The sequence below is a fragment of the Martes martes genome (genome assembly GCF_963455335.1).
Source record: "Martes martes genome assembly, chromosome: 8".
In the NCBI taxonomy this organism is placed as follows: domain Eukaryota; kingdom Metazoa; phylum Chordata; class Mammalia; order Carnivora; family Mustelidae; genus Martes; species Martes martes.
The window spans coordinates 8,285,438-8,311,309 of record NC_137895.1 but is presented as its reverse complement, the minus strand read 5'-3'; the positions used below and the strand labels follow the sequence as shown (position 1 = coordinate 8,311,309).

General features: G+C 43.1%; 1 protein-coding gene across 3 annotated transcripts in view; it reads right to left on the bottom strand.

The window, feature by feature from the left end:
• The window catches only part of MRTFA (myocardin related transcription factor A), a gene marked incomplete at its 5' end in the record, with an annotated part of 119,833 nt that overhangs the window by 26,145 nt on the left and 67,816 nt on the right, over nt 1-25,872 (bottom strand). For all 3 annotated transcript variants that reach the window (XM_080811269.1, XM_080811270.1, XM_080811271.1), the window contains one exon: nt 15,521-15,586. In XM_080811269.1, the coding sequence (XP_080667395.1) occupies nt 15,521-15,527 (7 nt within the window). The remainder of the gene's footprint in view (nt 1-15,520; nt 15,587-25,872) is intronic.

Here is a 25,872-nt window from a genome sequence, read left to right as displayed (position 1 = left end):
ATGCTGACCTTAGACAACTTTATTTGAATAGACTTAAATTTTTTTACAGCAATTTTGGATTAATATATTTTTTAAAGATTTTATTTATTTGACAGAAATCACAAGTAGGCAGAGAGGTGGGTGGCAGTGGTGGGGCAGGCTCCCTGCTGAGCAGAGAGCCTGTTGCGGGGCTCAATCCCAGGACCCTGAGGCCACGACCTGAGCTGAAGGCAGAGGCTTAACCCACTGAGCCATCCAGGCACCCCTTACTTAATGTTTTATATGAAAAAAATAAAATGAGCAGAAACACAGCTGGTAATTGGTACACACTCATTTCACCCCCCATGTCTACATGCCCCCCTTCCCTGTATCCCCTTTTAATTCTGAAACTACGAAACTTACAAATACACCAAAAGAATAATGAATAGCCATGTAACTATGACCTAGATTCACCAGCTTTTAGCCATATTTTTCTCTCTCAAGCATATACGCACAAGCATATACACACACGATTTTTGTTTATAGAATCACTTGAAAGTTGCAGATACCGAGACATTTCATCCCCAAATTCTTTAGTGTGCATTTCCTGAGACTAAGGACATTCTCCTACAGAACAAAAATACCTTTATCACACTCAAGAAACTTAACACTGATTCAATAATATAATCTAATTTACAGTACATATTTGAATTTCCTCAGTTGCCCCCCCCAAAATGTCTTTTATAATCTTTTAGATTCCCCCCCCAATCCAGGATTTAATTGAGAACCATGCACCTCATTTGGTTGCTCTCCCTTCAGTCACAACCTAGAATAGTATGTCTTTGCCTTTTTTTTATTTTTGTGACACTAACCTGAGTATCTAAGCCATCTGTCTTGCAGAAAGAATGTCCTATATTCTGAATTTGTTTCCTCATGATTAGATTTAGGTTAAACATTTTTGGCAAGGAGACTACACAGGTGACGTGTAACTCTTGGTTTAGAAAACACATAAAACCATGTTGCCCAACCACTGATGGTGCTAAAAGTTCGAAAGGTGACAGGAGATGTCTCCATCTTAAAAGTAGCACTTCCTCCTTTGTAATTAATGTCATTTATGGCCATGTGAAAATCCTGTTCCCTAACCACCACTTACCTCATTGTTTCAGCATCTACTGATGACCCCCGCCTGAAATCAATTATGACACTGGGAACAGCAAAACAGTAAGACCTGCATCTTTTCAAGATCGTGCAGTAGTGATCAAGAGGACATTGGGAAGAATCAAGTGGAATGACTGGGTGAAAGGTTATGCCATTAACACTCTCAGACTACAGGAGGAGCAAGCTTGGGATAGGGTGGGGGACTGTTCAGTTAGGGGCAAGCTGGTACAAGTTGATCATGAGACATCCTACCAAGAGATGTGCAAGTGTGTGCATGTGTATACACGTGTGCGTGTGTGATATCATTCAAAGATAATCTAATAAGTTATGTAGAAACAGAAGAAAATCCTTGCCAGTGCTGAATCTTAAGAGAATCCCAGAATTTAAGTGATTCAGTTCATCACTAATGATGAAGAGAGCCCAGCAAAGGAACCAGAGGTGGCTCTCTAAGGCAGAAGACAGCTACGCAAAGCTGCTCTCAGGAGTCAGCCTCAAGAACGAGAGTAGAAGAGAGACGGCAGCAGTGGGCAGGTTAGACAAAGTAAGGCTTACACAGTGTCCACAGGATTACTGACACTTAGGAAGCGGCCGCTGGTCTCGGAGCCAGGCCAGTGGGCTGCTGGGGCACACTATGCACCAGGTGGAGAAGAGGCGAGGAAGTAGGGTCCAGAGGTTTATGTCCCCTAAGAGGTTAGGATGTACTAACAGTTAATTACTCATTCTCCCAATAAATATTTACTGAGAGCCCACGCGTCAGACTCTGTTTTGGTGCTAGGACAGCCATGTTCTCCTGCAGCTTACACTCTAGTGAAGGAGGACACAGAAAACAAATGAACATCTAACACTGCAGGAGGTGATACGGGCCTTGAAGAAATATAAAGCAGGAGTTGAATGACAGAGTCATTCTGTGGGGGCAGGAGCATTTCACTCTCCGGAAGGTCAGGAAAGACGCTCTGGTGTACCGTCTGAACAGAGACCCGAGGAAGGAGTGAGCGCCACAGGCATCCGTGGAAGAGCGTTCCAGGCAAGGAGAGCAAAGGCCCCGGGTGGGAGCCTGCCTGGGTGACAGAGGGTGGTGAGGCCAGGGCAGCAGAGCAGAGTGAACAGGAGCGGCAGGAGATACGGAGCGAAGGCCGAGAGAGGGGCGACCACCAGGGCTTTGTAGGACTTCGGCCTTTACTCTGTTTTCAAGTGCTACTAGAGGAAATGACATGGGGAGAAGAAATAAAGTAGAACTGTGTCTGCCAACCTAGCGATGGACAAAAAGGCTCCCAAGAGTAACGCAGAGTTGCTGCAAACGGCTTCCCCGTTCTCCCTGATGTTTGTACAGTGTGTTGGGAATTACCTTCCTTGAGCTTCTTGGAACTTATTATTTTCCACAGTTCATACTGGAGACCTGACTTGCCTGAGATCACATCCTAACCAACTATAGAATGGAGATTAGACTTTGGTTCTTCTGATTCCAAAATTTATATCTTTTTACTTGTCTCTATTTCAGCATAACAGAGGTAGGAGGAGGGGATGGGGATCGGGGACACAAAGATAATCTCTGATCAAGTATCTACTCCCCCCCCCAAATGTGATAATTACAAAACAAAACAAAAACACACAAAGAAACAAAAACCTCGATGATTTTAACCTAACCTTTTGCATTTTGCTTTCATCTCCCAGCTAGTCCTCTAAGAGATGCTGCCTTGTCCTTTTCTCTAATACTGGCAATGGGACAGAGGGAGGACTTCAAATGGAACCTCAAAAAATGTCAAAGTGGACACACATTCTGCCATTCCTCTTCCCTCCAGACCTCCCTGAAGGGGCCAACATAGCAGAAGGGGTCACTACATAAACAAACTCCTTCCAAAGTTAATGGAGCCTTTTGTCACATCCCTTGGACTAGCACTAGGCTGTCACACCGCTCCAGGCAGTTTGTAAACTTGGTCAAAGGGACCACTGACATGGTATGGGGTCCCCAGCCCTGGACACAAGGGACTCGCAAGCTGTCCAAACTGGGTCATTCCATAAGCAGCAGCCTCAGCTGTCCTAGAAATTTGTCATCACTCTTGAATCACACAGACAGGCTATCCTCTCCTTGAGAATTAGTGTGAGAAGACAGTGACAGTGATCTATCCTGCCACTAAAAATGAAAAGGGAAAAGATCAGCAGCCTGTGGTCCAGTGTCCCTCTGGGTGCAGCTGGACAGTCACTGGCATTAGCTTGACTCTGGAGTGCAAGACTCTCTCTGGGATGCAGATTCCTGGGCTTCAAGACTTTCACTCATTAAGCTCTTTGAGGATTCCGGTGCCACTAAAATTCCAAACCCATTGTTTCCCTAAGTCCAAAAGGCAGAGGAAAGGTGTCAGCACAGACGAGAAAGGATTTTCATTTGCTCACTCTCCAACACCAGGGGCTAAGTGACCATAAAGTACACCTAGTAAGGACTTGATAACTCTTTTCAACAGCTTAGTTCCAAATTTCAGCTCTGCTAGCTATGTAGGTGCCCACAAATTAGTAGAGTTTAATCTCCTGAGCCCTTTTCAGGTTCACCGCCCTGGGTTGCAAAGCATGCATTTTGAATAGCCAAAGGATCAGGTCTTTTTGCAATTCCCCTCCCACCCCAGTGAGGGCCTAGTTCAACTGAGATGGATTCCGTACCCTACTGTTTGTATCTGGAGCCTGGCGAGCACACTCCATAGAAGGCAGCTACAGAAAGGAAGTGTGAGGAGCCCAGAGGACTGCTGGAACCAGGGGAGGGTCACTTACACACCTGAGTGATGAAAGCACAGAGGTCAGCCATGGCACTGGTGAGTAAGGGTTTCCACCACCTCCATGTGTAATCAGAATCTAAGGGCTCTGTATCTGGGCAGAGCAGGGGCTTCTAACCTGGGGCACACTGTAGCGCCGCAGAGCATCTGTGAAGCCCCACAACTGTGCTGAACCTCGAGAACCCAGGCAACTGTGCAGCGAAGGGACAACGTAAGATTGTCTAAGGAGCATCAATGGCATCAGAGAAAATCAAGAAGCTCTGACCTAACTAAAGGTTATTGTGACAGAAATGGAAAGATGCCCCTGGGCCTTCAAACCTCTGCCTTCAAACAGCAGGCAGAAAGGGACAGCAACTTGGAAGCGATTTTACTGCTCCTCTCACCACCCAGTACCAACTTTCACCTTACCTCACTAACTGTGGGTCCTGATCTGATGCTGTTTTCAACTTTCACTACTGAAACTGCGGGGGTGGGCGGCGTGGGGGAGTACAGCAGGCTATCACCATAAAATTCCTGTCATTAAGAACCATTAGTCTTGGGGCGCCTGGGTGGCTCCGTGGGTTAAAGCCTCTGCCTTCGGCTCAGGTCATGATCTCAGGGTCCTGGAATCGAGCCCTGTGTCGGGCTCTCTGCTCAGCAGGGAGCCTGTTTCCCCCCTCTCTCTGCCTGCCTCTCTGCCTACTTGGGATCTCTCTGTCAAATAAATAAATAAAATCTTTGGGAAAAAAAAAAAAAGACCCGTTAGTCTGTGACCTTCAGGAGTTAGGACTTTGGAGCTGGGAGACCAGACTGGCTCCGCTTCTGTCTTTCAGTGGTGGCTGCATGGCCCCTCTGAGCCTCAACGGCCTCACCTACAAAATGGCAATTGTACGAACCACTGCGCTGACGGCCGTTAGTACTAATAAAGTGAAAGTGCTTTGCCGGCTGCTAGAGGCTCTGTTAAACTTGAGGCACCGTTACCGGTTCAGCTCTTCTCTGGGCCATCCTCCTGCAGGAAACAGCATGCATGTGGAATCCAATGCTGACAGCTAACTGGGCCCGACTTCCAATTTCTGTCTTACTGTTTTCAGCTGTCATACCAAAATGCCTATGGTATTATCCGGCAACAAAGACATTAACTAAAGAGTTGTGTCGACAGTTTCAGGGGCTGGCCGTGACAACAGAAACCAGAACTAAATCCATGTGAATCGAAGAAAGCGCTGGGTGGTGGCATGTGTGCAAGCGAGAATCCAAACAGTCAGAAAACGTGCTGCGTGCACATCCTGTTTTGGTTCTCAGACTTGCCACCACCCCTGTTTTGGCACCTGGGCTGTCACCGCCACCCAAACCAGCAGGAAAGCCAGCAACCAAGAATCAATGTAAAAGAGGAGACTCGGGATGCCGAATCTTTTCCTTCCCAGAAACGCAAGCTGTTCCAGAGTCTCACAACCTTGACCCCAGTGAGAGAGACTGAGACTAGGGAAAGAAGGTCAGTGTGCGATCCTCGATGGCATGAGTATCAGCAGGTTCACTGAATTCCAAAAGGTTAAAATATGAGGGGCTAAAGATGGTTAACTTGGTCTTCGGAGTCTCCCTTTGACATCTACGGCAAGCACGTTCATATCCAGCTCTCCCATCACAGCCCGGCCTAATGTTCTGGATCAGTCAATTATCACCCCCGGCGAACGCTCCCCGCTCCCCGGATGAAGCACACACGCCCGCAAAAGCCACTGCCTCTTACTGAGTCCCATTATCAAGAGGCTTAAGTCATCTGTGTAGATAAAAACTCCAAATCACTTTTACCCTTCTGCAGATCGCATCCCAGTGGGCTGAAAATGTTAAATCACCACATCAGCAGACGCTATGAGGACCCCCCCTTCGAGTATGTGATTCTTTAAGTCTGTAATGGTGCAGGTGAAATCTGTGAGTAGTTTCAACAAGCGACTTTATAAACTCCCTCACTCCCTTTACTACCTTGAAAAGAAGTTGGCCTTGGATATCTCAGGTACTTTGAGAATTATTTTTATTTTTAAAGATTTTAATTAATTAATTTATTTGAGAGAGAGAGAGCAAGCAGAGGGAGGAGCACCAGGAAAGGGACAAGACAACTGCTGTGAGCACAGAGCTTGAGGCAGGGCTCAGTCCCATGACCCCGAGATCATGACCTGAGCCAAAATCAGGAGTCAGACACCCAACCAACCGAGTCACCCAGGTACCCCCACTTCAAGAACTATTAAATAAAACTGAATACCTACTGAACTTTTTAGATATCAAATTTTATCAAGAACTCTTACCAAGAAGACTTTTTTTTTAAAGATTTTATTTATTTATTTAACAGAGATCACAAGTAGGCAGAGAGGCAGGCAGAGAGAGAGAGAGGGAAGCAGGCTCCCCGCTGAGCAGAACGCCCAATGTGGGATTCGATCCCAGGACCCTGAGATCATGACCTGAGCCAAAGGCAGCAGCTTAATCCACTGAGCCACCCAGGCACCCCCTCCAAGAAGACTTTTGATGGCCTGTTCAACAGGGCTCCCTATTGGATTCTTCTTCTTCTTCTTCTTTTTTTAAAGATTTTATTTATTTGGCAGAAAGATAGAGAGCACAAGTAAGCAGAGCGGGTGGCAGAGGGAGAGAGAGAAGCAGGCTCTCCACCAAGCAGGGAGCCTGATGCTGGGCTCGATCCCAGGACCCTGGGGTTATGCCCTGAGCCAAAGGCACACACCTAACCAACTGAGCCACCCAGGCACACCTCCCCCTCTTTTTTTGGATTCTTCTTTAAATTCAACAATGAATATGCTGAGAACATGAATATACAACTCACTCTAGAGTCCTATTTTGGGATTTGTTACCAACTGGTCAAGGAGGATGTACAGTGCTAGTCACTGACCACTGAGTGAATATACCTTATGATAGCAAGGAAGAGGTCGTGGTATCTATCAGAAATGAAACATATAACACCCCGGAGTGACACGATCAGCTGATCTCCTGAGATGAAAGAGAGGACTCCTGAGTCCACGTGCCTGACACAATTATCTCTGGGCTTCAGATCTAGGGTCAGGTTAGCCCCAATCCTAGGACACACAGTTTACAATGTTATTTCTCAAACGCCATGTCACCTTGGTATTCAACTACAGAGAAAGGGTCACATTTCTGGGCTAAAGAAACATCATCTCAATTAGGCAGGGTTCTCTGCATCTTAAAAAAAAAAACAACTATATTGTACAACTGAAACTAATATGTTATATATGATTTTATTTTTTTTTAAGATTTTATTTATTTGTCGGAGAGAGAGAGAGTGGCAGGCAGAGGGAGAAGCAGACTCTCTGCCGAGCAAGGAGCCCAATGCGGAACTTGATCCCAGAACCCTGGGATCATGACCTGAGCCGAAGGCAGACACTTAACTGACTGAGTCACCCAGGCATCCCTAAAATTTTATTTTTAAAATATTTATTTAAGTCATCTCCACACCCAGCATGGGGCTTAAACTCACGACCCTGATATCAAGAGTCACACACTCTTCTGACTGAGCCAGCCAGGTGCCCCAATTTTACCTCAACTTTATTTTTTTTTTAAATATTTTTTTTAAAGATTTTTATTTATTTATTTGACAGACAGAGATCACATGTAGGCAGAGGAGACAGGCAGAGAGAGAGGAGGAAGCAGGCTCCCTGTCGAGCAGAGAGCCTGATGTGGGGCTCAATCCCAGGACCCTGGGACCATGACCCGAGCCGATGGCAGAGGCTTTAACCCACTGAGCCACCCAGGTGCCCTTACCTCAATTTTATAAAGAAAACAGGCGACTAGCTCTCTCATACAAAGATATCAATGTATCCAAAGGAGCCAGATGGACTACAGGAACATTTGTGAGGGTCAGCATCTAGAAGCATGAGCCTGAGGGCATGACCTGGACCGGAGGCAGCAGGCAAACTGTGGGGTTTAGGGGACGCCTCTTCTGGGCTCCTACTGGAAAGGGACGAGGGCCACAGAGACTACCAAAGAGCTTCTAGCAATTCCCAAGTGGACTGGAGCAAATGGGAAATGATGGAAGCCTGGGTGAGCATCTGCTCTCACCCCAGCCCCCACCTAGACTAAGCAGCCGCTGGGACTAGCCTTGAACACTGTAACACTCTGCTTTAAACTAGACAAATGACATTTCCTTGAAGCCTATGCTTTTGTCATCCTAAATTTAAGTTTTAAAAGAAAAGAGCAATTCAGCCTCAAACCAGACCCTCATCTGCCCTGGAATCACCACCGGTGAACATTTCTGTCTCTTGGCAAGTTGCCCAGAAATTTAAAAAAACATTTCCAACCCAGACACTTAATTGTTTTGTTTAAGAGAGGTTAAAGAAGAAACATCCACTGTCACAAGAGAGTAAGCTCATAAAATGATAGTCCTGCTAATATAGGACCAAAATAGGACCAATCTTAATAAAATAGTCTTAACAGAACACCATGTTATCCAGTGGTTCTTTGACTCTTTACAATTTTTAGCAACTGTTTTTTAATCTGTGGGTAGGAAGAAAAATGGAAGAAGGATTTATTGAAAATTAGTTCCTATTCCCAAACACTGGTTTTAAGAGCAATTAATGAGATATATGTGTGTGTTGGGGGTGGTAGATCCAAGCTAATGCTCCTCTCATTCTTTTTTTTTTTTTTAAATAAAGATTTCATTTAAGACAGAGAGAGAGAGAGAACATGAACAAATGAAGAGGGACAGAGAGAGAGGAAGAGCGAGAAGCAGAGCCCAGTGTGGGACTTGATCCCAGGACCCTGGATCATGACCTGAGCTGAAGGCAGATACTTAACCGAATCAGCCACCCAGGTGTCCCAAATCCTCCCATTCTTAACTGAGAATAACACTGCCTATATTTCAAAAGCATGAACACCTCATTTATTTCCAAACTAACTTTGTTGGGTAGGTGAGAAGGCTTATTTCCTTTTTATAAAAAGTAGAAGTTGAGTTCAGAAGTTAACAGAGTTGCCCAAACTCACCTTGTTCCTAAGTGGCACAATAAGGTCTAAAACTTCACTAATACAATAGCCACCAGTCACATGTGACTATTTAAATTAATTAAAATTACATTAAATTGTGAATTCTGCTCTTCACTTAAGCTAGCCACATTTCAAGCGCTCAAACAGCCCAAATGGCTAGTGGCTAGTGTTACAGAATATTTCTATTGTTGCTAAAAGTGCTATTGGATGGGGCTGGTCTTATGGCTAGTTCTTTTGTTTTATTTTTATTTTATCTTATTTTGCAGGGTCGGGGGTGGGGTGTGTGCACAGACAGAGGGAGAGGGAGAGAGAAAATCTTAAGCAGACTCCACACCCAGTGTGGAGCTTGACGCGGGACTTGATCTCACAACCCTGAGATCATGACCTAAGCCGAAATCAAGAGCCAGATGCTTGGGGTGCCAGGATGACTCAGTTGGTTAAGTGTCTGCCTTCAACTCAGGTCATGATCCCAGGGTCCTGGGATCTAACCCTGCACAGGGCTCCCTGCTCAGCAGGGAGTCTGCTTCTCCCTTTCCCTCTCCCTCTGGCCCTCCCCCAGCTCATGCCCGCTCTCTCTGTCAAATAAATAAAATCTTAAAAAAAAAAAAAAAGTCAGATGCTTAACTGATTGAACCACCAGGCACCCCTGTTTGCTTTTAAAGATTTTATTTTTCTTATTTAATTTTTAATTTTTTTTTTATAAACATATAATGTATTATTAGTCCCAGAGGTACAGGTCTGTGAATCGCCAGGTTTACACACTTCACAGTACTCACCACAGTACATACCCTCCCCAAAAGATTTTATTTATTTTTTTTAAAAGATTTTTATTTATTTATTTGACAGACAGAAATCACAAGTAGGCAGAGCAGCAGGCAGAGAGAGGGAGAAGCAGGCTCCCCGCTGAGCAGAGAGCCCGATGCGGAGCTCGATCCCAGGACCCTGGGATCATGACCTGAGCCGAAGGCAGAGGCTTTAACCCACTGAGCCACCCAGGTGCCCCATTTTTAAGTAATCTCTACACCCAATGTGGGGCTCGAACTCACAATTGGGAGAAGAGTTGTGCACTCCACCAACTAAGCCAGCCAAGCAGCTCCGTGGCTAGCTCTTCTGAATTCTAGTTATGGAGGGAAAAGATCCCATGCTATGTCTCCAAGTCACTAGATGACAAAATTAAATTATAGCTTCCCTCTCATTAGAAGAAACTCTGGGGCTTTAGGAAGTTGGTTTATCATTGCAGGGGTTACAAAAACAAAAATCAGGCTTGTTTGTTTTATTTATTTATTTTAAAGATTTTATTTATTTATTTGACAGAGAGAGAGAGTTCACAAGTAGGCAGAGAGGCAGGCAGAGGCAGAGGGGGAAGCAGGCTCCCCGCTGAGCAGAGAGCCTGATGCGGGACTCGATTCCAGGACCCTGAGATCATGACCCAAATCAAAAGCAAAGGCCCAACCCACTGAGCCACCCAGGCACCCCAAAAAATCAGGTTTGTTTTTTTTTAAAGATTTTATTTATGTATGTGATAGAAATCACAAATAGGCAGAGAGGCAGGCAGAGAAAGGGGGCGAAGCAGGTTCCCTGCGAGCAGAGAGCCTGATGCGGGGCTTGATCATCCCAGGAATCTGAGATCATGACCTAAGCCGAAGGCAGAGGCTTAACTGAGCCACCCAGGCACCCCACAAAAATCAGTTTTAAAAGAGCTTTACAAAAATGGATTTGATCCACATATACTAAGGAAAGAGAATATGCAAACTCAGTTTGTACATTTGGTGAAGAATAACATAAGTACTAATTCCTAAGTTACAAATAAAAATATTAAGAAGAAATTTAGCTTCAGAAGGTAAAAGATCGTAGTGCTCAATCCTAATACTTTAAGCCATTAAATAACCTCTTGTCAGAGTTTGAAAGAAATTTCTTCTTGGTGCAGAGACTGCTATACTCAGATGAACAGGAGGTTTCCAGCTAACCCTGGGGCCCCGTAAAATGACAGACTAGCCATGAGTGCTACAACTGGGCCACGCTGTCTCTACATAGATCACTGAGCTAACGCTGACAGCTGAAACATGACAAAGGAAGGGATCAGACTGCAGAACTAAGGGCTAGGGAGTCAAGATACAGCCAAGTTTATTAAAAATACAGAGTGGTGGGGATTCATTACATAAAGCCATTCTTTACAGATTCAATCTGAGATATGCAGCACCCATTTGCAGACCTATGAGCCAGTCAAAACTAGCTGACCAATTTGTTCACTTTTTCACCTAGCAACACATTTGAGTACCTCTCAGGGGCTAGGCGGTTTTTGAGTCTTCTGGATTGACAGCAACCGGCTGCCCTCTCTGAACTGTGATACCCTCACACTCTTGGGATTCTTCTAACTATTCAGTGGTTAAGGTCACCAACGGCACCCACTTGGTGCACAGAAATGCCATTTAAAGTGAAAAACAAACAAACAAACAAAAAAATAAACAAGCTCACTCAAGCAATGGACCAAGGTCCTTAGAGAATCTACTGGACAAAACTAATGATTTCTTCACGTGCTTGCCAAGGTGTCAAGGTGTTTCCACTACACACGGGCAAACAGTGAACTGAGGGTTCACAGTAGCACAGAAACATGCAACTCTACGTTTTTCTCAAGAACCCACAAGAGAATAACAGAAGGCTGAGAAGGAAGAGACAGACAAGGTTCTTCTTTCAAATCCAGAAAGATTACAGGAGACTTTTTCTCATTTGTCTGGGTCAGAAGAACTTCAATGTTTTCCTTAAAAAGGTTATTCCTCTGCAGCAGTGCTCAGAACATTTTTCTTCATTTTCACCTAAACCTTATGACCTAGTACACCTTTAAATGTCAAAGAGAAAGGCTGTGGGGAAAGCTCTGTTTGAGAACAGAGTGTACCACACATGACCTGCGTTTTCTATGAATCTTCACTCTGGGTACAGCAGCATTTCTGGTCTTGATCTTGGACTTAAGCACAAGCTTCCTATCTGTGCCATCTTTCATCTCCCTCAAGATATGCAGAGCTTCAGACATTATTACAGAAGGCTCAGGGCCTGGCATATGTAATCCTTTGCTATCTGCCACTCTGTATTTGGTAGGGTTTATATAGCGTTAAATTTGAGACACATGTTAACATGAGGAGAGTGACAGATGCTGGGAAATGATCCTGTTTAAAAACACATCAGAAACGAACTTCCATACCCCATAGTTTAGATGCCATGAGCAGAGCATATCAAGCAGCAGAGAGAGGTATGTAGGAATTGGGAGATGCTTTAATCCCCTGCACTTTATGAAAGGCCATACCTCAGCTCTGAACGATATGCAGAACACGAACAACCCTGAAGGTAAGGGAGCCATTGAAGACATGGTGTCCTACAGATTATGCTATCAGAACTGAAAGTCAGTCCTACATGGGAACTGTGTAGGAGTATTCTGGAAGATGAGGTGGGTGGGTTTTCTTCCCAGGGCTATAAATAAGATGAAATGAGAAGAATTTGATAAAAGATATAAACAGAGAAATGATGAGGCAGAACACAGCCATGACTACATCACTCCCTTCCCCAGTACGAGGGCGTACCTACTTCCTCAGTTGTACAACAAACTTACGTATAAATGCACTTTAGAGAAATCCCTCAGCAAGGTTGCCAGCAAGATGGGAATGGAAATGGACCCTTCAAACCAGATGTCCCTTTTTCAGGCCTCCGAATCTCCAACAATCAACAATTTGCTGGTCACTTACAACCTGCTTCCAATCCTGCTCTATTTTCTTTGGCAGCTGTGGCATGGAGGGTGAGAGGTAGGGCTGGCAGAGGATGGCAGGTGGTAGGGAGGTCAGGGTGGCCGAGGGTGTTGAAGTCTGCCACAGGATAAGGGTAGAGAGTGCAGGGCTGTGATGAGGAAGAATTCACTCACAGCATGCAGGGCTGACAGCAGGGCGGAGGGGAGAACCTCAGGACCCTATCCGTGTATCACCTGGTATGTAGATGAATGTATGTAGTTTCACACCTGAAACTATTGCCAGGCATTAGCAATCTCTCAGAATCTAAGATTGTGACCTACTTCCTTCACTAAAAAAGCTGAAAACCAAGACTGTGTCCGTAGCTGAAGGCGACTCTTTGGTAGGAGGAAGATGTGGTGTTCTCACAGAAGCAGGTAATTCCTGTTCCTATAGGAAGGGCAGCTTCTCTCACTTAACAGATACAGAGAACAGTGCAGAGGATACAACCAGGTATTCAGAACATCTTAGAATCTGGGCTTCTAACAGAACAGAAGCATTGTTCCAAATTCTATGTCTAGAATTCCAACAAGTTTGCAAGAGAGTTGTATCTGTTCCTGTCTGTCTGTCATTCACATACACACACACACACACACACACACACGCACGCACGCATATCACACTTTACAACCGGCTGTTCTGAGTCATTCATTCAGTGCCCAGTTCTGGATAAGACATTTTCTCAAGGAGCTCAGAGTATGGCTGGAGGGAAATGTATAAGCAGGTGACTCCAGTAACGGAAGCATCACCTATCTTTAAACAACACAGAACACGACAAGAAATGCTGAGCAAGGAGACCGTACTCCATCAATCATATTGAGCAGTGAGCTCTAGTAGTCCCTGGTACCAAGTATGAGACAGGCACAGGAATGCGGGGCCCTCATCCTCTCTGCAAGGCTTTCAGACCCTAAACATCTCCCGGATCTTGAGAAATAGCATTATGCTCTCAGAACTAGTACTGTAATTAGTCAGCACCCCCACAGGATGCTGAAGTGCTCTTTATTTTGTATATGGTTAAATTTTAGCTACTCAAATAAACTGTTAAACGTCTGAGGGCAGGTACCTTGCTTGATATTTCTTTAATCTCTCCAGGACTAACTACCCTGGGCACAAAGTAGACATTAAACACATGATGTCCCTGGTGAAAGGGACAAGGAGATGAGAGTCTGGGTGACTTGTTCTTCCAGAACAAGGCAGATCTGGAGTGCTCTGTAAAGCACAGTAGCGCCCTACGTGATCATATCACTGACCCACCACACAAGCAGTTGCTCTATCTGATTCTTAAGGGCTGCGGGTGGGAAGTCCTTCACTGGAAAGCCAGAGAAGACAGCAGCATAATGTGAGTAAATGGTTTGGAAGTTAACTGCCGTAAATAAAAAGCTGAATTTGAGACTTAAGTTCCTGGCTGATGCCTAGGATTAAAACAGACCTCAGATTCCTTCCACCTGCTATATAGTTCTAGCCCTTAGAAACAGACCTGCCATCACCACGACATGAATCAAATCCCATTCTCACTTGCTTAAAAGGCTTCAAGGCTTCCCATTGTACCTAAAATAAAATCTACCTCTTCGCGTAGTTGAGAAGCCCTCATCCTAGCCCCGCCCAGCCTGCCGATCTTAACTTGGCCCAGGCTCCCCTCACTCACTAGGCCCCAGCCATACCTACTTCCTTAATGTTTTCAGACATGTCAGGCTCTTACCTGCACTAGGCGTTTCCATTTGTTCCCGCTTCTCCCTGACCCCCTGCCTGCTTCTGCATGGCTGACTCCATCTCATCCTTCAGACCCCGCTCAAGCATTTCCTCCTCAGGGAGGCCTTTCCTGATCGTCCTATCCAAAGAGACCCCATCTCATTCCTATTTCTTGTTAACACAGGCCAACTGGTTAATTTACTTTGTAACATTTACCGTACTCTGAAAGTATCTTATTTGTCTCTTTGTTTATTATCACTATTCTCCTTTTAAACATAAAACTCCTGAGAGCAGGAGCTCGATTTTTCTTGCTGCATCAAGGGCAGACACCAGGTTCTCAAATATTCTGCATGAATAAGTGAATGAGGATTAGGAAAACACAGTGGCAGTAGGTCAGCGCTGAGTTGAGAAAAACATCGGTTCTCTCACTCTGAGGCTAGAAGTTGTTGTAGGACCTTTCCCCCCCCCCCCACTTTGTAGGGTGTGTCCAAGTAGCAGTAAGGCTCAAGAGAAAAGAAAGAAGAGGGAGAGCCTAAGCTCTCTGCTGATGACTTCAAAAGAAATGTCAAAAAGTGCAACACCTTGCTCTCAGTGGCTCCAGCATCCACTCAGTTTATAACGCTACTGGTATTAAAACCAAATCTTCGTACTTCTAAGAGATTCCAGTGTTGGTTTCATTTCTCCCCAAGTGTAGTTGTGCACCTACTAAGCCCAGCTTGGCAGTAACCCCACCAAGCACACTCACACCCATGCCGCCACAGGGATTGGAGAATCTCACTCTAAATAAAACTGCAGTTGATTCAAAATACCAGGTGGAAAAGGGTTTTCTCATCCCAAGAACCTGAACACAAAGGCAAAACACGTGCAAGATGTGGGTTCTTTCTCTCAATACCCCAGCTCAAGATTTACTCCTCCCGTAAAGGGAAGTGAGGGTAACAGGGAGCAGAAACCCCTGAAAGGAGCAATTCAAAAGGGGAGGATGGTTCAACGGCACCGTTCAACCCAGTGCCATCTGTTCCACTGAACTTAATATGGGCAGTATCTTAGCATTCAGCGATCGAAAGTCCTTGAACTTGGAAAAGCACAAATAAGAGAGGGACAAATGAAACCTGTTGCCCCTGTTTTCTGTTAGATACGGCCCACGGCACAGCAGGCACACACGCGCTATGGACCCCGAGCTCCAGCAGACGCGGAGCGCGAGGGAGAGGCACTTACGCGGCATGATCCCTTGGCTCACCAGTTCTTCTCGCGTCCGGCGCTGCTGGAGCTTCAACTGCAGCACTGCAGGGCGGCAAAGAGAGAGGAGAGACCGAGGCTCAGTTGGGCATTCCACCATAAAAGACACATTTTCAAATACAAAGAGAGTCTCAGAACAGAAGGGTGTAGTGTGAAAGAAGGATCCCTTTAATCGTGACTGTCTGTAATTGCAGAAGTGGCCTGATACAGCAGGGTTTCCGTATTCTGCTGTGGGCGGCGAGAGGAAGTTGCGAAGGGTCTTGCAGGGCGATAACAATCCACAAAGTACCCAAGTCTTGTCTCTTGCTCAAAACCTCCTACAACACTGTATCCTCCTCCAAAGACTAAAAAAACACAAGTTCTTAACTCAAAGGAAATATAATGAGGACCAACACCCAGCAGGAAAAGCTTTCTAGATGTTCTGCACTGTCTTCCTGGCAGCACGAGTTTACCATCGTGAGTGTCGTGAATGATACCGTGCTCACACAGATGAGGAAGTATAGGTTATCTGCAAAATCTTGTCTTTTGTACCTAAAAATTACACCTATTTTCACCAAACAATGCTTTTCTCTATACCAGAAAACATTTTACCATCAATATAACTCTCTTCTTCGAGCTTTGTCCTGTTGGGGTGAAACCACCAAGCGACAGGAGTCAGAGCACACCCGGGACAGGGGAGGGTGACGAGTATGTCTCCCGTTTCCACTCTGACAGCACTACCTAACGAAACACCCGAAGGAACTTTTCTAAAGTTAAAAGTCAGTGATCTCTAGTTCAAATGCCAATGAAACGTAAAGGGCGTTACCACGCATACCATGCGGAAAGACCATGGCAAGGCCTGTATACAGAGGCTAAGTAACTGAGCAAACATTTAGAGGAGGGTTAGGAGCCAGGGAAAGCCCATTTACGTGCTAAGTTCAATTATAAGGTCTCTGCAAGTCACATTTGAGGGAGACCTGCATCTAACAGGAATCCTATTATCTTAGGTTACCTGCGTTTTCCACTCCTAGAACAGTTTTTAGGAAGGCCTCCAGGAATGGCGGAACCATAACTAGGGTCCCGAATACATCTCAAAGTCAGCGGGTCCAAAGCAGAAGCTGTCTTTCTCCCAAAAACCTAACCCATGGAATCACAATCTGCAATCCCTGCACCTCCCCACCCCCAAACTCATATTAAGGTTTCTGAGGCACCTTCGACTCCTCCACCTGCCTCACGCTCCTCCTCTTACCAAGTTTCCAGCGCCGCAGCCTCGCCATGTTGCACAGACAGCCTCCTGGCTCACGACCTGACTTGTGGAGGACCCCTCCCGCTGCGAGTGCGCGCATCAAGCCTGTCTGACTACCCTTCCTCAGGTACCATGTACTGGCCCAACTGCTTATTCACTCACTTGGAAATGCCTACACTTTTCACCCACCTTCCTGACTCCCATGCATGCAGAACTACTCTAGACATCCTGTGAGCTACCGTTTATCTGTTCTAAAAAGTATAGTCGTATTTTACCCTATGTAATAGTTACCCCTGAATATAGCTCATCTCTCCTACCAGTTTATAAACTCCTGGAGGGCAGAGAATATACCTTATTAATATATGCCCTCCATATACACTCAATACACAGTAAGTATTTAATAACTGTTTCTTGAACTGAACTGTATCTCAACATGGTAATACAGTCTGAGAGATCTTATCAGGAAGTTATAACTTTTACTATTATTTTTACAAATTAACACTTAAAAGCAAAGACTTGCAGAATAAATGGATAAAACAAGAGAGACACTCGTGGCTAACATTTTATAGATGATGTGCTCAGTGCCAGACACTGTTCTGTGTACTCTCATATTTTAACTCATTTAATCTATCTAAGATACCTATGAAAAGAAACGGACATTACTAATCCCATTTTACAGGTAGAAAAATAATGCCCAGAGTGATCCAGAAATTTACCCAAGATTATCCCACTAATAAGAGGTACAACAGAATTTGAACCTAAACATTCTGATTCCAGAACATGGGATTCTTACTACTCTGCTTCTTCGGGGTCTTCTGCAGCCTGTACTGCCGAGACAACAGGCACGGAATGTGACCACCTGGGTTGGTTCTCTGGTGAGATAGACAAAGGGACTAAGGAAAAAGGATGTGGTTCAGGCCAGGGTGAAAGAAGTTTGAGTGATACTTAGTAAAATAAATTTAAACTAACCTACAAATGTGATTTCAGATAAATTAGAACCACAGATTAGCAGCAACACTAATAATAACAATAAAATGCAAATAGTTAACTTCTAGGAGTCACTGAATGTCACTATGTGTCAGGCCCAGTGTTAAGTGATTAACATACTTTTAACTTAAAAAAAGGGGGGGCCCCTTGAGGATGGTACAATTATTATCTCCATTTTACACATAAAGAAACTAAGGATCAGACCTTTAAAACTTTGCCTTGGGTCACACAGCTCAAAAGTGGGGGCATGAGAATTCGTACCCAGCCCTTTGTGATTCTAGAGTGTGGGGCACTTAATACTATGCCATATGCCTCCTTGGAGGAAGGAAAATAAGAGGAAGAAAGGGAAAATATTTGTCATCTTTTATATGTACTCTTTCTTTCTTTTTGAGATTTTATTGGACAGAGAGAGCATAAGCAGGGGGAGTGGCAGGCAGAGGGAGAAGCAGGCTCCCCGCTGATCAGAGAGCCCAATACAGGGCTCAAACCCAGGACCCTGGGATCATCACCTGAGCTGAAGGTAGATAATTAACCTACTGAGCCACCCAGGCGCCCCTATATATAGTGTTTCTAAAGCCCAGTGTAATATGAGTTATTAAAAAACAATTAAATACAACAAATTGATTTGATTTCTGAGAACAGAGAAACCTAAATACAATTTAGTAAGTCTGAACACTTCAAAGAAACAATAACTAATGAAAACTCTGGCCGTTATCCAAAAATAATTTTGAAATACCAATCAGCAGACCTCCTAAATAACCCATCTACAGATAGGGGCATAAGGGATGTTACGCAAACTTCTTGACTGAAAAGCTTATTGCCTCATGAGAGCAAACATTTAAGACTATGATTCAAGTTTTTTTATGAGAACACAGTAAAGGTTGATTTAGCCTTTCTTTTTCAACAGGTCTAGCTCAAAGAGGAAGGCTTATCTAACAAATCTTTCCATCTGTAAAACTAAATGAAATTAAAGTTCAGTTATCTGAAAATTCTATCCTGTGCCCTCTCAGCGGTGAACTCCCAACTCTGTGCTTATCTGAAATCCGACCAAGTTCCACATTCACATAATAGAATTCGCCCTTTATCAGTAGTATCTTGGGGTATTGCTACAACTTGACTGCAGGCATGTACTTTACACACTGCGAAACCCTCTCCTGCTAACTCAAACAACGTTTATAAGGAGGAAAAGAAAAAAAGACCTAGGCAGTAAACTCTAAATGATCATTGTCAGCTTCTACATCATTGTACTTTGGAGCTGATCTGTTTGGCTGTGTATACATGCAAGGACCCCACTTCTGAAACTTTCAACTACAAAGAAATAGGTATATATGAATTTCTGCTTTCCTTAGTCTATCTCAATTCCTCTTAATTCTAAACACTCTAAATGAAATGCCTTTATGTTTCTAGAATTCAGGGATTATTCATTTTATTTATTTTTAATTCAATTAGCCAACATAACTAACATCCTTTGTTTCAGATGTAGCATTCAGTAATTCATCAGTTGAGGGATTATTCATTTGAGAAGAAACCATTTAATAACTCACTTTCCGTACACAGCATAAGAGCCACATGGGCTGAGTCCCCTACAGAAGGTACTCCAGCCAGGGCTACATTTCAGAGGCCACACATTTAATGTACATCCACCATCACCAAGGAGTACCGGGCACTAGTTTCAGATGGTTACACTCCTCGACGGTGCTAGACCAAGGAGATTCAAAAGAGTAGGAATTCGACAAAATCTTTCTATTCATTATACTCACTTAGATTTCCTCTCCACTCCCCACGTGGATAAAAACTAAACAAAATACCTATTTGTGTACATGCACGAGTCTATACTTTCACTGTTATTGAATTCCACTAATTTAATATATCATGTTTCTAAGTATGTCTGTGCAGGCAGCCTATATATAGATGAACAGATGTCTTTAAAGCTGATGGATGGTGAATCGACTGAGCTGCCTGCCAGAAGAAGGAATGGAATAAAAAGAAACCAAACCAATGAAGTGGGGAACCCTAGGTTCCGCACTCCCCACAGAATTAATCAAATTTCCCACCTGTTTCCAACAAAGGTGACTGATCAAGTGCTGTCTGAATAACTGGCTTCTTGGGAAATCAAAGTAAAGGAGTAAACTTCATGAGCTTCTGCCCTGTAAAAACCATGGAAGTATGTTGACGGCATTCAAGAGGTAATGTGCCAAAGAAAAGGACACATCAAACAAACAAATCAATCAGGACTGGAAAGAAAAAGCCAAATATAAGTGGTATGTCCTCAAGCCCAGCTCTGTGGCTTCCACTGGTTGGTAGTCCTGGATTTCACTGGGGAGGGAGACAGACGTGCAGCTTGGCACGCTGTTCTCAGCTTATTGATACTTGTCCATTACTGATTCCACAAAGGCTTCTAGAACAGGGAGATGAAGTATTTATGAGGGAAGCAGAAAAGAACAGAAAAGAGATCAGTATGGGAACGATAGCAAAAGAACAAAAACCCTCCTTTGGAACAATCCTTTGCTCAGTAAGACCTCTTCAAAGAATATTCTAACGTCAAGGGCATTTCCAAAGCCTGATCTCCTAGTAACTCATCCATTGTTTTCTCCTTAATAACCTTTAGGTCCCAGTCCTAGAATAAATAAGCAAACACAAATTAATTCAGCAACAGACATCACTACCTCTACCTTCAAACTGGAGAATCTGTCTCATTCGGAAGTCAGAGAAGGAACAGAGTGGGTTTTAGCCTTAGGTGAAGCTTAGCATGCTAATAATTCAAATACTCATCTGTGTAGCAATGAATTATACCTATTGGTGTATTTTATACTTCAGTTTATCCTGTATGCCTTAAAAAATCATTTAGTGATTTTATAACTTATAAAAACACATCACCTATCACTTAGAACCAAAGGCTATATTCTCCAAATACTCACTAGTTTCATCCTTAGAATATAGGATTAAAAGCACGTGAAGGGTGCTCCCAGAAGAGGGGATTAGCCCACGTGTTCTGCTGCCTGGGTTACTCTATAGCATCACACCAAAATACAAACTCAGAGTTGGGATAGGGGGATGGTTCTCCATTCATCTAACAGATGTTTACTAAACAACTAATGTGGGGCACCTGGGTGGCTCAGTTGTTAAGCGTCTGCATTCAGCTCAGGGTCCTGGGATCGAGCCACGCATCAGGCTCCCTGCTCAGTCAGTGGGAAGCCTGCTTCTCCCTCTCCCACTCCCCCTGCTTGTGCTCCCTCTCTTGCTGTATCTCTGTTAAATAAATAAATAAAATCTTAAAAACAAACAAACAACTGAAGTACATCGGGCCCCGTGCTAGGTGCTGGGTACACCTGTGGTCTCTGCTACCATAAAGCTTTCAGTCCGGCGGGGAAACAGACAGCAAATCACATATAAATAAGTACGAGTTATGATTCATGGTTTACAAGAAAAGAATGAAGGATATGACAGAGGTCAGACCCTGGAATTCATAGTTTCTCCTTTATATGTTCTACAATAACTAGCTTTTCACATTTCCTCTTTACTACTATATATAGCCAATTGTTTAAGATACTAAAACTCCTTAAAAAACAGACACCTCGGGGTAAACTTATTAAAATAAGTAAGCTAAGGCACACAGTTTCATGTATTCACTTTATGCTTATTTACTCAGTTGCTTTACATTTCACATACCAGTGGGTAAGCACACCAATTCACCTCATACTCATGCCCTCTTCAGTTCTTCCTTAGTTTCTTGTCAAAACTCTCCTTATGCAGTCATTCAAGAAATATGAGGCTTTGCTATACATGCCAGATACTTCGCTTGCTGCTGGGGATTACAGCAATGACCAAAGTCGATGCCTTTGGTGGAGTTTGTACGAAAACAAACATCAAATACGTACTTGTAAAAGAGTATTTTCAAAGAAATACTCAGACACCACATTCCAACTAAGCAATTAGACTGCTGCCATTATTCAATACATCCTTTTGTGATCTTTTGCACTCTCAAACCCAAGGTTTCATACTAGAGTACTGGGTACTACATATGTGAATAAGACATGGTTCTCATTCTCATGAATTCTTAAGAGAGACTCAAAATGAGAAATATGATGCTATAAGAAATCTGATGCCTGTAATCTAGACTTTTACTTAAAAAGTCATAGGAAGGGGCGCCTGGGTGGCTCAGCAGGTTAAGCCTCTGCCTTGGGCTCAGGTCATGATCTCAGGGTCCTGGGATCGAGCCCCGCATAGGGCTCTCTGCTCAGCAAGGAGCCTGCTTCCCTTCCTCTCTCTGCCTGCATCTCTGCCTACTTGTGATCTCTATCTGTCAAATAAATAAAGAAAATCTTTAAAAAAAAAAGTCATAGGAAAATGCAACTTAGCCAATACATATGCCCTACTATATTAAGGGTCCCTATCAAATTCAGTCATCTGGTCTTATGTGTGATATACATGTATACATATATAATAAAAAGAAGCTTTGGTATCTTAAAAATAATAAAAATCCAAATAGTTTTATATATATATATATATATATATATATATATATATATTTTTTTTTTTTTTTTTTTTTAAAAACACACACTGAGAACACAAAGGTGACAGTGCCTACCACTGGAAGTCACGGAGAAATAAAATCTTTGTTATGTGGCGTAAGAAGAGTGAACACAACAAATGGGGCCTTAAAATTTTTTATCCTCTGCGGAGAAAGGGGAACCCTCCTACACTGTTGGTGGGAATGCAAGCTGGTGCAACCATTCTGGAAAACAGCATGGAGGTTCCTCAAAAAGTTGAAAATAGAACTACCCTATGACCCAGCAACTGCACTACTGGGTATTTACCCTAAAGATACAAACGTAGTGATCCGAAGGGGCACATGCACCCGAATGTTTATAGCAGCAATGTCTACAATAGCCAAACTATGGAAAGAACATAGATGTTCATCAACAGACGAATGGATAAAGAAGATGTGGTGTATGTATATATATATATATATATATATATATATATATATATACACAATGGAATATTATGCAGCCATCAAAAGAAAAGAAATCTTGCCATTTGTGATGACGTGGATGGAACTAGAGGGTATCATGCTTAGTGAAATAAGTCAGTCGGAGAAAGACAACTATCATATGATCTCCCTGATATGAGGAAGTGGAGATGCAACATGGGGGGTTAGGGGGGTAGGAGAAGAATAAATGAAACAAGATGGGATTGGGAGGGAGACAAACCATAAGTGACTCTTAATCTCACAAAAGAAACTGAGGGTTGCTGGGGGGAGGGGGTCGAGAGAGGGGGGTGGGGTTATGGACATTGGTGAGGGTATGTGCTATGGTAAGTGCTGTGAAGTGTGTAAACCTGGCAATTCACAGATCTGTACCCCTGGGGATAAAAATACATTATATGTTTATAAAAAAATAAAAAAATTAAAAAAAATTTTTTATCCTCATGATCAGTTTTACTAAAGTTTCAAGTAATTTCTTGAGATTGTTTCCAAAAAGTAAAACACTCTTCTAAGTCCCTATTTATTCTAATTTCCCACAAATCTTTCCTGAAAGAGATGAGAAAGATATAAAAAGAAAGTGAGGCATCCGCGCTGCCTTATTCCTTCCCATCACCTCTCCTGCATTCTGGTTCTCTGCCCCTACTCTGTCTTCCAGCGTCCCCGGGACTGTTCTCTTCCCCTGCACTTTCTCACCTCTAAGTTTCTCTAGACCCTTCATGACTAATTTTCTCCCTTCAACTTGGGGACCAGCCTGAATGTGTTAGCACAGTGTACAGTGCACCAAAAATTTGTTTCTGGCTTGTGCTTCTGATATAAACAAGAGCCTTTTTTTAAAAAAAAGATTTTATTTATTCATTTGACAGAGAGAGACACAGCCAGAGAGGGAACAGAAGCAGGGGAGTGGGAGAGGGAGAAGTGGGCTTCCCGCCGAGCAGGGATCCCGATGCAGGGCTCGATCCCAGAACCCCGGGATCATGACCCAAGCTGAAGGCAGATACCTGACTGACTGAGCCACCCAGGCGCCCCAAACAAGAGCATTTTTAAGGCCCCAGTGTATTCCAGAATTAGTCCTACCCTTAACCAGAAGGGTTTACTGTTAACCAAACTATAATTTCTAGGGAACGGGGCAAGCAATGCATACTGGGTTGGTTATATGAATATTTTATAAGTTGCAAGTGAATACAATACATTTACAGAACTGACCTATAAGGGAAGAAGAAAGAACATCAGAGAAAAAATCAGAAGACACAAGTTCTAGTCCTGCCTCTGTTGCTACCTAATCAAGTCACTTAACTTCTTTTAGCCTCAATTTTCCCTCTATAATACAACTCCTAAAAATAAGTCCCATGCTTTGAGCTAAAAAACAGAACACAAAAACAAAAACAAAACAAAAAACTACAACGTATGTGAAAAGTGCTTTGTAAAACCATAACATGGACTATAAACATTTTCCTAGAATATAAATCTTTATCTCAACTAGCTTTTCTTTAGGACAGGAATGGACACTGCTAGTAATTTGGTACCACACTTCCAATAACATGTTTTATTTTGCAAAGTAAAAGGGCCTTACATCAAAGCATCTTATTTAAAATCATATCCTATGTGTTCTGGGGCAGGGGGAACCAGGAGGGAGCTGCCGTTGTAGGGGAGGGGAAAAGGAGGGATGGGATTAAAAAAACTGAATGTATGATGATTGTTCAAAGCATGTTGCTGAAATTCCAAGCTGTCAATACAGAAATAGGGGTTAAAGGACCCAGAAAGGTCATTCATCTGTTGCCGGAGAAAAAAGGACCTGCAGATCCAGAGTTAAGACAAAAGGAGGTGGAGGTAAGAAAAGTAAGGTAATTCTCTCTGGGATCCTACCGATTCACCATTAAAAATCATAAGCAATGAAGTACCCTGGATTGGATCTTAGAACAGAAAAAGGAAATCAGTAGGAAGGCATATGAAAGCCACGAAAAGTTTGGAATTTACTTAGTAGTATACCAATGTTAACCTCTTAGTTTTGACAAATGTACCAGAGTTATATAAGAAGCTAACATAAGGGCAACTGGGTGAAGAGTATACAGGAACTCTCTATACTATCTGTGACTTTTTGGTAAGTGTAAAGTTATTCCAAAATAAAAGGCTTATTTAAAAAAATATGGATTTGCTCTCCCTTCAGAAAATTTATGAATCAATTACTAAAATATTTTAAGGGTCAGGTTTTTCAAACTGAAACATTACCATCTACTGGACAGAAAGAAATTATGGATTCATTCCCATACATGACTAATTATTAAGAATAATAATGGGGCTTCTAATAAATTCAAAATATAAAACGAATGTGGCATAAACAAATACAATGAACCACAATGTAATCCTGAAGAGAAAAATTCCTAATTCTAAAATCGCACATACGAGGAGTGCCTGAGTGGCTCAGTGGGTTAAGTGACTGACTTCAGCTTGGTCATGATCTCAGTTGTGAGATCAAGCCTTCCTTTGGTTCCCCACTCAGGGGGGAGTCTGCTTCCCTTCTCCCTCTCCCTCTGCTCTTCCCCAACTTATGTGCTCATTCTCTCTCTCCCTGAAATAAACAAATAAATCTTAAAAAAATAAATAAAATCACACATGCAAAAAACCACCTATGAGATTTCAAGTTGGATTGTTTTATCAATATCCTCAATTATTCAACCCTTTCACAATCCTATAAATTTCTCTTCTATCTCTGTATGTATTGTATAAACATGAGTTAAGTGATCTCTCAAATAATCTGCTTTAGATATCAGAATTAATACCAAAAAATGATAAATATTATCTATTTAACCTGAATACTCTGAGACCTTCAGGCAGAGAGATCAGGTATCTCCCTGGGGTGGCAAATGCAGGTTACTTGTGAATCTACCCTGACATGTATTTACAAAAGGATAAGCTTATGAAAATCTAACTCGAGCCACTGAACTATGTACAATATAAAAGGTCTCTGTATTATGAAATAATAAAATACTGAAAACATGCATGTGGCAACTTAATTTTTTTTTTTTTTTTTTTCCAAAGAGAGGGCTGGGACCTTGAGGAGCATAAGGAGAGGGAAAGAGAGAATCTTAAGCAGGCTCTGTGACCAGCTGGAGCCTGACATGGAGCTCAGTCTCA